Genomic DNA, 13,405 nt, shown 5'->3' with positions numbered 1-13,405 from the left:
AACTAAACCTGGGTCCTCTCCAAGAGCAACAATTTCTCTGAACCATTGAGCCATCTCCCCAGCTCCTTTTCTTTTTTTTAAAGATTAGTTGGTGGTACACGCCTATAAATCCCAGCACTCGGGAGGCAGAGGCAGGCAGACCTCAGTGAGTTCGAGGCCAGCCTGGCCCTCAGAGCAAGTTCCAGGACAGCTAGAGCTGTTACACAGAGAAACCCTGTCTTAGAAAAACAAAACAAAATAAAACCAACCAAACAAACAAAAAAGATTCACTGTCTTTATTTTATGTGTATAGCTGTCTTGCCTGCATGTATGTCTGTGCGCCCATGCATACTGAGACCAGGAGAGGCTGTCTGATCCCGTGGGACTGGGCTCACTGACAGCTAAAAGCTGCTGTGTAGGTGCTGGGACCCCAGCCCTGATCTTCGCATGAGCAACAAATGCTGGGCTGTCGGCACGTGACAGCAGCCTGGCTTTGGGGTCATTTTCTTACCATTCTATCTCCTCTGAAAACTGGCTGACTTTTCACACCCTCGGGTTCGGGTTCACCGGTTCTTCCCGTCTGGAACCGAGCTGTAGGGAGCACTTTAGTACCGCATTGGCGCAAAGCTTCACCCGTACCCAGGAAAGTCAGCATTCATCCTAAGCCATGAAGGAAAAAATTCCCCTTTTGTGCCGGGCTTGGAGTAATAATGGCTTTGGCAGTTTGCACAGACAATTAAAAGTTCCTTGTAATGTTAAACATGGGACCTTGTTGTTGTTATTATTAATACAAATTATTGATATTGTATGATACTTAACATGTGGCAAACACTTGCTAATACTCCATATGAATCTAACCATATGGGTTTCTGTGGATTTCTTGTCTGTTTTAATGTGTGTGTGTGTGTGTGTGTGCACGTGCTCACGCATGTGCGCACGCACAAGTGCACATGGACGCTGGGGATGGATTTAAGGCCTTGCACTCTGCCACTAAATTGTACCTTGAGGCACCCCCTCCCATTTATTTCTCCTGGCTTATTCACATTGAAAACTGCATGATGGAGGGAAATGGGCCGCCAGCAGTGGGGATACCTCCAGCTGCTCTGGTGGGGGGCTTGTCTTGGGGGTTGCAGAGGAGAGGAGGGGAGGGGAGAGGAAGGGAGAGGAAACATCAGGGTAGGCATGCTGGAGGCTGGAAGTCAGCAGTGGCTCACAGGGAGAAGGGCCAGGAACTCTGGTTTCAAGTCTCCCAGCTCTAGGCCCCCATACCTGGATTCTCATCGCAGGTCTGAGAGTCTGTCTCAGCTGCTGAAGGCAGAAGTGGCACACATAAAGACGGTTACTAGATCTCAAGGGCACAGGAGTGAGCAGTGTTCCAGTGTAGGGGTCACCTGGGAGAAGACCTGCACACATGGGGCTGGCAGAAGGTATCCACTCCTAGGAAGGGCTGGCAGGCAGAAAGTGAGGTTTCACTCGAAGGGGCAGAAAGGACAATGCGGCCTTGTAATGGGAACCAGAATCCGGGTTCTCTGTGCTCTGCCTCCCAGCGTGCAGTGTCATAAGGCTTTTTCCTTACCCCTAAAGCTCCAGGATGTGATACACTATCTCTGGGGTCAGTCCCAATGGATGCATCAGACTATCGAGAGCTGGGTGTGGCCGTGCACACCTGTAATCTCCCCGTGTAGGAGGTGGGAGGATCAGAAGCACAAGGCCAGCCTCAGCAACACAGGGAGTTTGAGGCCAGCCTGGGCTAAATGAAACCCGATTTCCATCAATACAAAATAGTGTGTTTGGGAAAAGGGCCCTGGGAACCCTTCAGAACTGGAAGCATCTTTTTTTCTTTTTGGCCGTGGAACTCACAGAGATCCACCTGCTTCTGCCTCCCGAGTGTTGGGATTAAAGCTGAGCGCCACCACCGCCTGGCTATTGGGGAGCATCTTTACAAACATGGCCTACTGACTCTTCACAGCACCCTATGTGAGGGCAGGCATTTTCACTCTCATTTAATAACTGGGGAGCCAACCAAGGCTTAGGAGGGGGGCTTACACACACACACACACACACACACACACACACACACACACACACAGAGTTGATGGCAGAGTCATGGTGGGCAGCTAGGGAACCTGTCTAAAAGAGAACAGATGAAAGTCAGTGGGAGGGGGCTGAGTGGGTCAGGCCCCAGGCAGAGTAGAAAACTAGATTTGGTTTTCTTTTCATTTAGACGGGTGAAGGACCGAGAAAGTGGGATCAGAGGGAACCCTGGGGTGAAGGGAGGGCCGCTGAGGGACATAGAGTACTCACCACACACTGCCCTCCCTCAACTCCTGCCTGCCATCCCACAGAAAGGCTATCTTCTTCTGTCAGCTTGAGAACAACCTTGGTGTGTCTGTGTGTGTGTGTGTGGGGGGGTGTAAGCTCACCCACCTGAAAAGCAGAGGTGTTTGAACTGGAATTCGGCGAGTTTGACTCTGAAACTCTAGATGTTCCCAGTTCGTCTTAAGTGGGTTTGGGGCGTCAGGCTGTGGGACCCAGGCTACAAAGCGTTAAGAGAACCTTGGCCCTCTCCTCTCTCCTCCTGGTTCCCTCCTCCCTCGCCTCTCCCCAGGCTCTTCCGGTACCCGCTCTTGCAACACCACCCCCGCCACTCTCCCTTCCCCTCCTACCTCCTCGCTCCTCTCAGCTTTAATTTTCTCCGAGTTTTCCGAACTCTGGCTCCTGACGGGGCCTAGTGGGTTCGAGGTCCTGGAGGACCGTGCCCTGATCTCTAACCTACCCTCGACTTCCAGCTGCTCTAACCTGACGCCCCGGCTGCCATTGCCCGGGCCACCTGGTCCGATCGGCTCACTTCATTCACCGGCAGCTGCACTGTCCCCAGCCCCAATGGGGGAGTGAGAGGCCACTGCCGGCCGGACATGGGTCTCCCCACCGTGCCTGGCTTGCTGCTATCACTGGTGAGATGGGAGACAAGAGGGAAGGGTGGCCTGCTGGCGAGGCCTGGCGGGAGTGGGCATGTACTCGGGGCAGGGGCAGGGACTTCTCTGCTTCGGTTCGCCTGTAGGCTTGCTGTGCCTCACCTGGGGCTCCCTGAGAGGTGGAAGGGAGGAGAGAGAGAGAGAGAGAGAGAGAGAGAGAGAGAGAGAGAGAGAGAGAGAGAGAGAGAGAGAGAGAGAGAGAGAGAGAGAGAGATTTGTGGCAAGTCAAGCCCCTAAGCCCCTGGCGGGACAGCCAAGGGGGCTGGCTGGACTTGGGGTGTGTTGGACTGTGGGGAGGCCAGTTGCCAGGCCAGTGGAATTAGGCGGAGCAGTCCTGTTTCTCTGGCAGAAGTTGAATAGCATGGGTCAGGATGTTGGAAGACTGAGTCGAAGAAGGGGTTCAGTTGGTGACACAAATTGGGGATACCGTTCCTGGGAGTGAACCAGGAAACTGGATGAAGCTGGGCAGCCGGGCCCAGACTTCTTCCCTGAGACAGCCTTGGCCTTTTGGCTCCCAGGTTGGCTTCCCAGACAAGAGGTCTCCATTGGCCTAACCCTCCTTAGGTAGATAGCACCTCCTTTACTTTGGCAGTGTATCCTCCAGCCCCCACCCCCCAGACCTAAAAGGCGTCTCACGGTTTCCAATTCCACGGTTCAGATTGGGGAAGTTGGTAGCAGCTTGTTTTCGTCACTGGAAAAATGTCCTTTTCTCTGGCTTCAGCCTTGTTTTCGTGTTTCCTCGGTTTCTCTCTACGTGCTTGTGCTTATAATCTTGTTCTGTGGAGATCCTCAGAGCCGGGGCTCCGTGGCTGTCTGGTGGACAGTGTCTCTGAGTGCTGCCTTCTTCTCCATGCCTCTCCTCTCCTCATTCCTCCTTTCCTGTCAGTCCGCAGCACCTCCTTTTGTAGCTCCTTTCTGTTCATTCCCTTTCTTCTTCTCTTTCTTCTGTCTAAACCAATGTTTCTAGAATCCTGGACTCCCCCAGTCTGTGTGGTCTCATGTCTTTTCATTCCTCCTCTTTGGTCTCCTAATCTCAGCTCATGACTCCTCTCCACCGTCAAGACTGCCCCTTCTGGGCATGCGCCCATCATCCAGCTACCCATCCACTTAGTTCTGTTCTCTGTAGGGCTGATCACCTGGAGGTGAGGCTCAGCACAGCAGCCTGACCTGCGTGAACGTGGGCATTCTCTATTTCCAGAACGGCTCTAGTGATCACTACCTCACAGGTGTTACTTTAAGATGGACTAGATGGATGCCTGTTAAATATTTATTCAATTTATTAACCCTTACTCTGGGTTAGGCCCTACTTTCGGTGCTAGGATTAGAGATGAATGAAGCTCCTGAGGTCAAATTGGCAGGCCTGATGAGGAAGAGTACGCCTCAAAGAGAAAGGGATCATTGAATGCTTGGTGTCTATTTTCTCATCACTGGCGGTGTTCGTCGTCAATGCTCAATGGCAGCCAGTGTTTGATAGAGCAAGAACAGCCTAGATAGGTAGAGGAGCCCTCCTGATCCAGCTGTGGTGGCCCAGGTGGGGATGGGCCACTCTGAGCAGAAGTGGAGCTGAAGATAAGGGACCCCAGAAGGCAGGTGAGGTCTACCTAGGGCTGTGCACTGCCTTGGCAGTACCTAGCGCAGCGCCCATGAGGTGGATGAGTGACAAGGATCCGCTGGGGTCAGGAGGGAGCAGTGTACATGGCCAGGATGTGACAAGGCCAACAAGATTTTGTTACTCTCAAAGAGTTTAACTATAGGAGTCAAAATGACTCTAGAACAATCCAGAGCAACAGACATGTCAAAGCCTTGTGATAGTGTCCTGGAGGCAGAACTGGGGGAGGGGGTGGGCCACAGGCCAAGTGTCTTTGCTTGCTTAAGGGCCCTTGCCTGTCTGCTGGGCTGAGCCTGCCTGCATAGATCTTTTTTGTTTTGCTTTGTTTTGTTTTTCGGGACAGGGTTTCTCTGTGTGACAGCCTTAGCTGTCTTGGAACTAGCTAGCTCTTGTAGACCAGATTTCTTGAACTCACAGAGATCTGCTTGTCTCTGCCTCCCAAGTGCTGGGATTAAAGGCATGTGCCGTCTCTGCCTGGCGCCTTCATAGATCTTTGGCTTACTAAGAGATCTTGGGAGTGTGAGCTATTTCCCACCCATTTTGGCATTTCCAGCACCCATGAGGATCCTGGAACGGAGATTTTGACACTTGACTAATGGCTGAATCAATTAGAGAAGAAGAGATTGGTCAGATGGGACCGGGGAGGGAATGCCACATGGAGAAGAGGACTTGGAACTGGCATCCGAAGCCGGAAAGGAGGGAGGGTGGAGGAGTTGGGAGACTGGGTTGGGGGAATGGAGACCAGCTCTCCAATTTCATGTTGAAGGTGGTAGTTACAGGAGCTGAGCACCTCAGCTCGGGATGGAATGACCAAGCTGAGGGATATGGCAGTGAGAAGGGCACTCTGGGGTGTGTGAGAAAGCACCCGGAGCCAGTCATGATGGCGCGGGCCATCCTAGAATGGGAGATGGAGGTGGGAGATCGGTTCAAGGCCAGTTTCGGCTGCATAGAGAACGTGAGGCCAGCCTGGGCTACATGACATCATGTTGTAAAACATAAAGTGTGCTTAAGGACTCAGGTGGAGGCCTGCTTTCCTCCCTCCCTCTTTCCCTCCCTCCCTCCCTCCCTCCCTCCCTCCCTCCCTCCCTCCCTCCCTCCCTCCCTCCCCCCTTAGCTATGCTCCAAGGGTCCATTCTGTCCAGACTACGTCCCGATCTCTGCCACATGTGCCCAGGGAAGAATCTATCCATGGAAACCATGTTTGAAGCAAGGCCCTGCAGGTGCAGAGGATTCACACCCCTGTAGTACAAGTTGGAGCCTGAATACAGATAAGAAATTATGTAGGTAGCTTCGGTCCCAGCAGAGGTCGGAGGTAGACACATCGCTGAGGCAGAAGGTTGATGTGAGACCTGGGCAACAGAACGAGACCCTGAGACCCCGCTGTGGCATAGAAAAAAGGAAGGCGGTTGCAATAATCAATAGTCCAAGGGTGGGGCACCCAGAGGACACGGAGGGGGTGAAGAGATTATAGGAGAAGGTCCTGACAGGTGACTCTGAGGGCTGTGGCAGCTTACTGGCCAAGTGGAAGTATGCTTGGACTGAGTGGAGCAGTTCTCAGTCTGCGTTCTGGCTGATTCTGGCTGCACGGCTCATCGGCTGGACTCGGAAAGAGAGGTGCTCACGGCAGAAGCACCAATGGGACATGCACAGGAGTGCATGTGTGTGGACGTGGGTGCACCGTCTCCGACGTGGCTCTCGGAGACGCGCGTGTCTGTGGCAGGAGGGTGCGGCTCCCCCAACCTCCTTGAAGGTATCACTGACTCCATCTGGGATGGAAGGCACCTCAATCTGTCCCTCCAGTTTGCAGGCCCGGATCTGGGTGATGTGACCAAGATTCTCTGATCTCTTAGCTCATAGGGTTTGTGGTCTGTATGGTGAGATCATATCTACGCATTTGAAATAACTAGCTTCTGATAAGAGTCCGGAGTAGGTATGAGTAGGTCGTGTTATTCAACGTGAACAGGTGACTGGGTATCTAAAGAGCTTGGGTGGGGAGCATGAGTCATTAGTGGGGGGCTTTGCGGGTGGGTAGGAGGTAGAATCGTGACAGAGTTCTCAGGGGAGGCCTTGCCGATGAGTTCTTCACCCCGCAGGTCTTGACATTAAATGGAACAAACACATTTTAACGTAATGAACACATTAATGCGGGGGAAGGACCAAGCGAGTGGGTCCCCAAAAGGTGGTTGGGTCAAGGTTTGACCACAGGGTCCATCTTGGCTTCTGTGCCCTATTCAACAACCCCAGCACAGGAAGTCACACCTTTGGGCCTCCCAGGCGGAAGCTGAGGGGTAGTTAGAGAGCCTCTGTACCACTCTCTCAAGCCTCTCTTTACAGGTACCCCCAGAGCTTCCTGCCCCCTCTCTGCTCCAGGCAAAGGCATTTGGGCTTGGTTAGGACTTTGGCCTTGGCTCCCCGATTCCGTGGGAACTGAACGCACCCACTCACAATGCAACTGGTAGGAGGGCTAGCGGGTGCTCACACACATAGCGCCCATTCAGAGACCCTGAGGGCCCTGGAACCCTTGGAGCAGGTGGGATATGGTACTGGTTACGTGCCCCTTCCGTCTCTCTTGTTCGTTTGGTTTTGTTCTTCGAGACAGGGTTTCTCTGTGTAGCCCTGGCTGTCCTAAAGTGCTGTAGCTCTGTAAACCATGCTGGCCTCTGAGTGCTGGAATTAAGGCCCGACTCTCTCTATCTCTTCTAGCTTTAAGAGGGCTGCAGGCTTTTCCTCTGTAGCTACTAGGCTATGAAGCCTTACAGCTGGCCCTGTTTCCTAAGGATTGTCTTGGGAGCCCCGAAACCCAATGCAACTGGCCAGAAGCAGGCCGGCTGTGGGAATGTGGTATGGGAGGGAGGGTCGCCTGTTTTTGTTTCTTGCTGGCACTGGGGAGCATCAGGGGGGCTAGCAGAAAAGCCCAGGGAGCAGGGAGCAGGGATCCTGGGGCAGGGTTTATCCACTGAAGACTTGTTGTTTAACTTTGCCGAGGAATCAGGGCAGGTCACAATCTAAAGGAAGGATGTTGGGGGCGGGGCGGGGGGGGCGTCCTCCGGGAGGAGCCTACTGACCTGATGGGGGAAGCCAGGGGTCAGGAAGACTTCCCTTTGGGATGAAATGGAAGAGGGAGGCATTTCCCCGAAATCTGTGGGCCCAGTGGGACAGGGGTCCATTGCCTGGCTCTTTTTAAGGGGCAAAGGATAAAGGGCCCTGAGTGGGGATGGGGGAACGTGGGTGTGGTGGGTGGGAAAGAGAGACTGCTTGCCCTGAAGGGAGGAGATGAGGTTCTACTTGCTGGCTGGCCTTTTCTTTCTGCTGACTCACAACCCTTGTAGAGCTGGGGAAGCTGCAGTTCCCTGTCCACACTGTCCTAGATCCCTCCCTCCCTGGCCTGAGTCACTGGGGCGGAGCTGCTGGGAAAAGATTTCCCTTTCCCGGATTTGTCTTAACCCCAAGAGTTCTGGAGAGGGAGGGACACGTGACGAGAGACACCGGGCTACTTCTCTGGAGGCTTACCCATCCTCGTGGTGGAGAAGCTTCCCTCCAAGGCTGTTCTTGGCCTGGAGCCGACCTTTACCTCTTCCTGCTCCTGTCTTGGCCGGTTGGCTTTGCGTCAAGTTCTCTGATGGGCTTGGAAGTACCATTGACCTTAGGTGCTACAAACATTGCTTCTTCGGGGAAAGGAACCACACTTTTCATGATTGGGAAGTTCTTATCATAACTAACCCTTCCTGTTGTCACTCTGGAAGCCTCTGCACACCGTATTGGGGGGTGGCGGCCGGGGGGGGGGTGCGCCCCTGCCTGAGAGATTGCAGGTGTGCAATGTGCTTCTGTGTGTGGCTTCTCGGGTCCATCTCTGGCTGAGGCCCAGGCTTCCTGACCCGTGCAGCTGCTGCTGCTGCTGCTGCCGCCACCGCCGCTGCAGTAACACTTCTAGTAACAGCAGCTGGCAGGTTGCACCTCCTTCCAAAAGAGCTGTGGAGGCTGCAGGGCCTTGAAGGCAGCTTGTGCGTCTAGACAGCCACGGTGGCTAGCTCTTCTCTCCTAATGCGATCTGATTGGTCCGTTGCTCCTGCATCTGTAACATGCTTTGATGACGTCCTCTACCTTTGCTGCAGGAGCAGCTCATAGCAGGGGGTGGGGTAGGTATGAAAGGATGAAGGTTGAGGGAAACCCAAAGCTGGGAGAGATCAAAGAGCAAGCTCTAAATTGAAGCTAAGATGACTTATGGCTTGGCTTTCTCCACACTGAAGTTATTTACATACAGGAAAACCATGTAGTTGCTATGAGCTTTGCCAAGGTTATTAAACCAGCCTTCTAGAATGCCCTGCTTGGCCATGGGCTTTGGGATTCCTGGCATATCCTCAGCTCCTGATTTGCTGGTCTTCTTGAGCCAGATGGCCAGTCCTGGCTGACCCTAGTACAGGACCCGCTTGTCTTTGCTTATGCCCAAACCTTCTCTCCATTTGTTCTCGCTAACTTAAGCAGCAGTGTAAATTTAGCTGCAGAAGGCATGGACCGTGGACAGGCTGCTGAGCAAGACTTGAAACAAAGATATAGAACTCTGAATCCCGAGCATGTGGCTCAGAGCATGTGTGAGGTTCTTGGTTTCATTCCCAGCTACCCCACCTCATCCAGCCCCCACCCCCCATAAATACCCCCATTCATGTACCCCACCCTTTATCTCCCACAAACGCACCCGCTCATGCAAGCAAAAGATCATGCACAGAGCTCTTCCTACACCCAGGAATGCTGCTTGCAAGAACATCATCCGCCTGTGTCCCCATCTGATTTTGCATACATATGCACCCAGGTGTGGGTTCATATCCTTGTGTGTCTGTGTGCATGGAGGTCAGAGTTCAACCTCAGGGGTTTTCCTCAGAGAGCATTCACCTTGTGTTCTGAGACAGGATCTCTCACTGGGACCGACCGGTTGCTGATTCAGCTAGGCAAGCCTGGCCAGAGAGCTTCTGGGATGTGCTTGTATCCTCCCCGTCCCTGGGATTGCTGTACCCGGCTCTATGTGGGTGATGGGGGTTGATGCCAACTCCTCATGCTTGCACGGCAGGCACTAGCCCGAACCATCTCCATGGCGGCCCTCCCTGCAACTTGATTTTTCCCCCATAGTACTTTTTTTTAGTGTAATGAAATCCAGGAGGCTCCCCTCTGAAGTGTCCACAAACACACACACTCTGAAATCCGCGCCCAGATACAGAAGTGCCAAATGAACTTTAGGACTGTCTGTTGGACGACAGACAAACTACAACTGAAACAGCCAGCTAGCTGTGGATAAAGACACCCCCTGGTAGGCCAGGGGTTAACTCTGAGGTTCTGTGTGAGACCATGAGCTGCAAATACCAACACCTAGTCCTTGAACAGCTTTCTTGTAATCAGCATTGCCAGCTCCCTTAGGGAACTGGCCAGAGTAGAATGCAGTGTGGTGGGGAGGGGGTGAGACCTAATTGCCCAGGGTTATGGAGACAAATGCTAGCAGACAGAGCACTCAGAGACCAAGCAAATCCTCGACTGCTCAGTGGACAGCAACGGATGCGGTTTAAGGGAGAACGTTCCTTAGGACGAACAGGATTTATGGGGGGAGAGTCATCAGTGTGCTGCCTCTATGGCCCCACCCTAACTGTGTTTCCTCCTTCTGATTTTTCCCCCCAGGTGCTCCTGGCTCTGGTGGGGATATACCCCTCAGGGGTCACTGGACGGGTCCCTTCCCTTGGGGAGAGGGAGAAGAGGGATAGTTTGTGTCCCCAGGGAAAGTACCCCCACTCTCAGAATAATTCCATCTGTTGTACCAAGTGCCACAAAGGTAGGAGAGACTGGGGAGCCATCTTCTTGAGCTTTCCTTTTCTTGTTTGGGGTACTCCACAACCTTGGTGGCTGGGAGTTCCCTTCCTCTGCTGCCTTCCCTGGGCTTGGGTTTTGTTCTTCGGTTTTCCACGGCAGCCGAATCCATGCCCCTCTCACAGGGACCCACTTGGTGAATGACTGTCCAGGACCAGGGCAGGAAACAGTCTGCAAGGAGTGTGAAAAGGGCACCTTTACCGCCTCCCAGAATCACCTCAAACAGTGCCTCAGCTGCAAGATATGTCGGAAAGGCAAGCCACGGGAGCGGGAGTCGGGAAGGGCTCAAGAGGGGGGTCTGGTGTGAGAAGGCTCGTGAACACGTGTGTGTGCATGTGGATGTTGATGTTTGTTAGGGGTGAGGATTTGCAGCTGCTTGTGGGTGGAGTGGGAACATGCGTGCACATGCCAGCCTGGGTCTGTGGGCACAGGGGTGTTTATGTGACAGAGACACATGCACACATGGTGGGGACGGGGGTGCGTGTGTGTCAGGATTTGTGTGGGGAAAGAGAGACGAGACTCACGTACCATTTTCTTCCCTTTTCAGAATGGTTCCAGGTGGAGCTATCTTCTTGCAGAGCAGACAAGGACACTGAATGTGGCTGTAGTAAAAACCAGTTCCAGAGTCAAATAAGTAATTCCAAACACTTCAAGTGCCAGAACTGCAGCCTCTGCTTCAATGGCACGGTGAAAATCCCCTGTGAGCACCACTCCCCCAAGTCCAGGCCCTCTCCCTTCCTCAGGAGTAGCCTGCCTCTCAGGCAGAAGGTTTCCATTTCTGTCCTCGCTCCCCATGAGGTAGCATCTTCTCTCCACCCCATTCTCTGGTCTGTGGCTCTGAGCTCCTGTATGGTGACCCTCTCCCTCCCCCTGGTCCACTTTCTTAGTCTTTTTGTCTTCTCTCAGGTAAGGAGAAGCAGAACACTGTGTGTCTCTGCCACGTCGGATTCTACCTGGATGACAAAAATGAGTGTGTCCCTTGCAGTCGGTGAGTATTTGCCAACTGGTTGGGGATCTGGGGTGGAAGAGCAGCTGTGGCTGGATTAGAGGAGGTGCCCTACAACCAGATGAGAGGAAGGCACTCCATCAAGACATCAATAGTCCTTTCTCTTTCTCCAGGACGTTAGGGAGTAGACAACATAGCTTAGCGGCAAAGCGTTTGCAGCAAAAGTCTGACAACCTGAGTTCAATCTCTGGAACCCAAGTAAAGGTGAAAGGAGAGAATTTCAATTCCACAGAGCCATCCTCTGACCTCCACACGTTCCATAGCACGCAAGCCTCTCCAGTGCTGGGCAGTTTTCTCTGTGTACCTTTAGAGTCTATCCCGGAACTCGCCCTGTAGCCCAGGCTGGTCTCAAACTCACAGAGATGCTTGTGCCTCTGCCTCTCAAGGGCAGAGATTAAAGGCCTGTGCCACTAGCGCCAGTCCAGGCGTCTTACTATTGCTGATACCTCGGGTTGGTGCACGTGCCACTCCCCTGTGGTGATTCCTTCCAGCCTCCTTGGCAGACTTCCTCATTCCTATGACTCCATTTGGGCTGCTCTGACACATTTGCTTCCAGAGAAGTGACTCTGAGACTTTCCTAGTTGAACTGACCTGGGGTTAAATTCTAACCTACCCATTTCCTGGCTGGGCCAACGTGGGCAAATTATTAATCTCCACGCCTATGTTTCTTAACCTTTAGAGTAAGGGGGGGTGGGGGTGGAAGTGGGGTTCAGTGCTAGAGCACTAGTCTAGCATCTTTCGAGGCTCTGGGATTGGACCCCAGGGTCATAAAAGCCCCAAGCAGAAAGCTTGACCAACAACCCGTGAAACGGTCTGAACCAAAGCTATTTTCTTTCATTTCCCCCACTCGGTTTCATCTCAGAAGAGCTTGTGTGCCCAATGCCATGTGTTTTTCACCCTGAACTTGCGAGGCAGACAAAAGCCCATTCTCACTTGCCTCTGCCCCCCCCCCCCCCCCCCGGTGTAGTTTTCTCAGCCTGCTCTGCCCTGGGACGGCCTCAACGGAGGGCTCTCGGGCTGCCCCAGTGATAGACGTTCTAAAGCCGCTCAAGCCTGCCGGCCTGTCATCTCCTAAGGCGAATGCTGTAAGTGGCTGGTGTCATCAGAGACAAGCCCTTCAGCTTCTCGTGTGAGTCATCTTTCTGTGGCTTAATCAGGTTAAAGCAAAGAAAGGTTTCTTTTCATAGCTTCATTCAGCTCACGGTGGTCAGTGGTCGGTGGTCAGTGGTTGGCATTGCTGCCTTTGAGCCCGCGAGGCACAGCATTGTGGGGCAAAGGTGCTCACCTTGTAGCAGCTGAGAGGCACAAAGGGTGTGGAGTGGGGTCAAAGGTCAAGTTCCCAGTGACCTAACTTTTACTAGGCCCCATGTCCCAAAATGCTGGGGAATCAAGCTTTCAGCATGTGGACCCTGGCAAGATATTCCAGATCCAAACCTCAGGCCTCTCCGTGCTACAATTCCACCAGTAAACATAGTGCTAAACTCAGTTCACTGACACATGTCGTCTACCAAGCACACACCATGTCAGGGATAAGAACTTGACCCTTAATCCCAAGGGGCAGAGGTGACACGATCTCCATGAGACACTGGGCCATAGAAGTGAAATGGCTTGTTTGTGTCATGGTACCAGTCAGTGACTGGAAGGAGTTTTATTCTAGCCATAACTGCCTTTTTTTTTTTTTTTTTTTTTTTTTTTGGTTTTTCGAGACAGGGTTTCTCTGGTTTTGGAGCCTGTCCTGGAACTAGCTCTGTAAACCAGGCTGGTCTCGAACTCACAGAGATCCGCCTGCCTCTGCCTCCCAAGTGCTGGGATTAAAGGCGTGCGCCACCACCGCCCAGCCTGCCTTTTTTTTTTTTAAGATTTATTTATTTATTATGTATACAACATTCCTTCTATGTATGCTTGCATGCCAGAGGACACCAGATTTCATTACAGATGGTTGTGAGCCACCATGTGGTTGCTGGGAATTGAACTCAGGACTTCTGGAAG

General features: G+C 52.9%; 1 protein-coding gene across 1 annotated transcript in view; it reads left to right on the top strand.

The window, feature by feature from the left end:
- The first annotated feature begins 2,605 nt into the window (after positions 1 to 2,605).
- Positions 2,606 to 13,405, top strand: part of Tnfrsf1a (TNF receptor superfamily member 1A) — a 15,455-nt gene continuing 4,655 nt past the window's right edge. Inside the window, exons 1-5 of the mRNA XM_057786322.1 lie at positions 2,606 to 2,933; positions 10,225 to 10,375; positions 10,536 to 10,664; positions 10,958 to 11,110; positions 11,317 to 11,398. Of these exons, the coding sequence (XP_057642305.1) occupies positions 2,895 to 2,933; positions 10,225 to 10,375; positions 10,536 to 10,664; positions 10,958 to 11,110; positions 11,317 to 11,398 (554 nt within the window). The 5' untranslated portion in view covers positions 2,606 to 2,894. The remainder of the gene's footprint in view (positions 2,934 to 10,224; positions 10,376 to 10,535; positions 10,665 to 10,957; positions 11,111 to 11,316; positions 11,399 to 13,405) is intronic.

The sequence above is a fragment of the Chionomys nivalis genome, chromosome 1 (genome assembly GCF_950005125.1).
Source record: "Chionomys nivalis chromosome 1, mChiNiv1.1, whole genome shotgun sequence".
NCBI classification, from domain to species: domain Eukaryota; kingdom Metazoa; phylum Chordata; class Mammalia; order Rodentia; family Cricetidae; genus Chionomys; species Chionomys nivalis.
The sequence above is the reverse complement of the archived record's forward strand: the minus strand, read 5'-3'. Positions and strand labels throughout refer to the sequence as shown.